This window comes from Plasmodium reichenowi (genome assembly GCF_001601855.1).
Source record: "Plasmodium reichenowi strain SY57 chromosome Unknown, whole genome shotgun sequence".
Taxonomy (NCBI): Eukaryota; Apicomplexa; class Aconoidasida; order Haemosporida; family Plasmodiidae; genus Plasmodium; species Plasmodium reichenowi.
In genome coordinates, this window is record NW_017962372.1 from 1 (window position 1) to 867 (window position 867).

Here is an 867-nt window from a genome sequence, read left to right on the forward strand (position 1 = left end):
TCTCTCTAAAGTAGAAAAGTAACTACATATTTAAAAATAACACAAAATGTTTACTTACAAAAAAAAAAATTAAAATAATAAAATAAAACAGAATAATGATGTGTTCGTTTTTCTTTTATATGTAACATTTTAAAAAATTAAACAAAAAAATAAAAATATAAACATATATGTGGGAATAGGTATGTATATGTTGTATTTTTCCATTTGCGTTTCTTAGCCTAAATAGATATAAAATATATTTCATTTTAAGCCTAGGAGAAAAAACCTTTTTCATTTCATTTCATTTCACTTTATTTCATTATTTTTTTTTCACTTTCTTTCTTTATTTTTTTTTTCACTTTCTTTCTTTATTTTTTTTTTTCACTTTCTTTCTTTATTTTTTTTTTTCCCTTTCTCTATTTTTTTTTCTCTTTCTCTATTTTTTTGTCTTTTATTTTGTTTATCCTGGTCCTACCTTTGGTATGTCAAAATGCTCACTTAAGGAAGCCAAATTATCATTAAATTTTTGTAAACGATCACGATAACTTTCCTTTAGAATACTTTCAATTCTTTGTTTTTCTCTTTTTTTTAAAACTAAATGGTACGCTTTTTCCGATTCTGTCAAGTTCATATTTAATATGTCATTTAATTTGTTTTCACCATCTATTAATTCTTTAACATTTTTATTTTGATCATTATCTTCATGTATATATCCTTTCTCTGAGCTTTTTTTTTTTATATGTATCATCTATTGAAATATTATCAACTTCATTATCTATATATTTATTTTCATCATCATTATTTTTTACATTTTGTAAATTATCTTTTAAACAATTAGATGTTAAATTCATTTCTTCTTCATTTTTCATATATTCATTAACATGTATA

General features: G+C 20.9%; 1 protein-coding gene across 1 annotated transcript; it reads right to left on the reverse strand.

Moving 5' to 3' along the window:
• Positions 1–439: 439 nt before the first annotated feature.
• PRSY57_0017700 (conserved protein, unknown function) lies at positions 440–715 on the reverse strand (the record flags this gene model as incomplete). Its single annotated transcript, XM_012908743.2, has 1 exon — positions 440–715. A coding segment is annotated over one exon (276 nt), but the record flags the coding sequence as incomplete, so codon positions are not given.
• Positions 716–867: the final 152 nt, after the last annotated feature.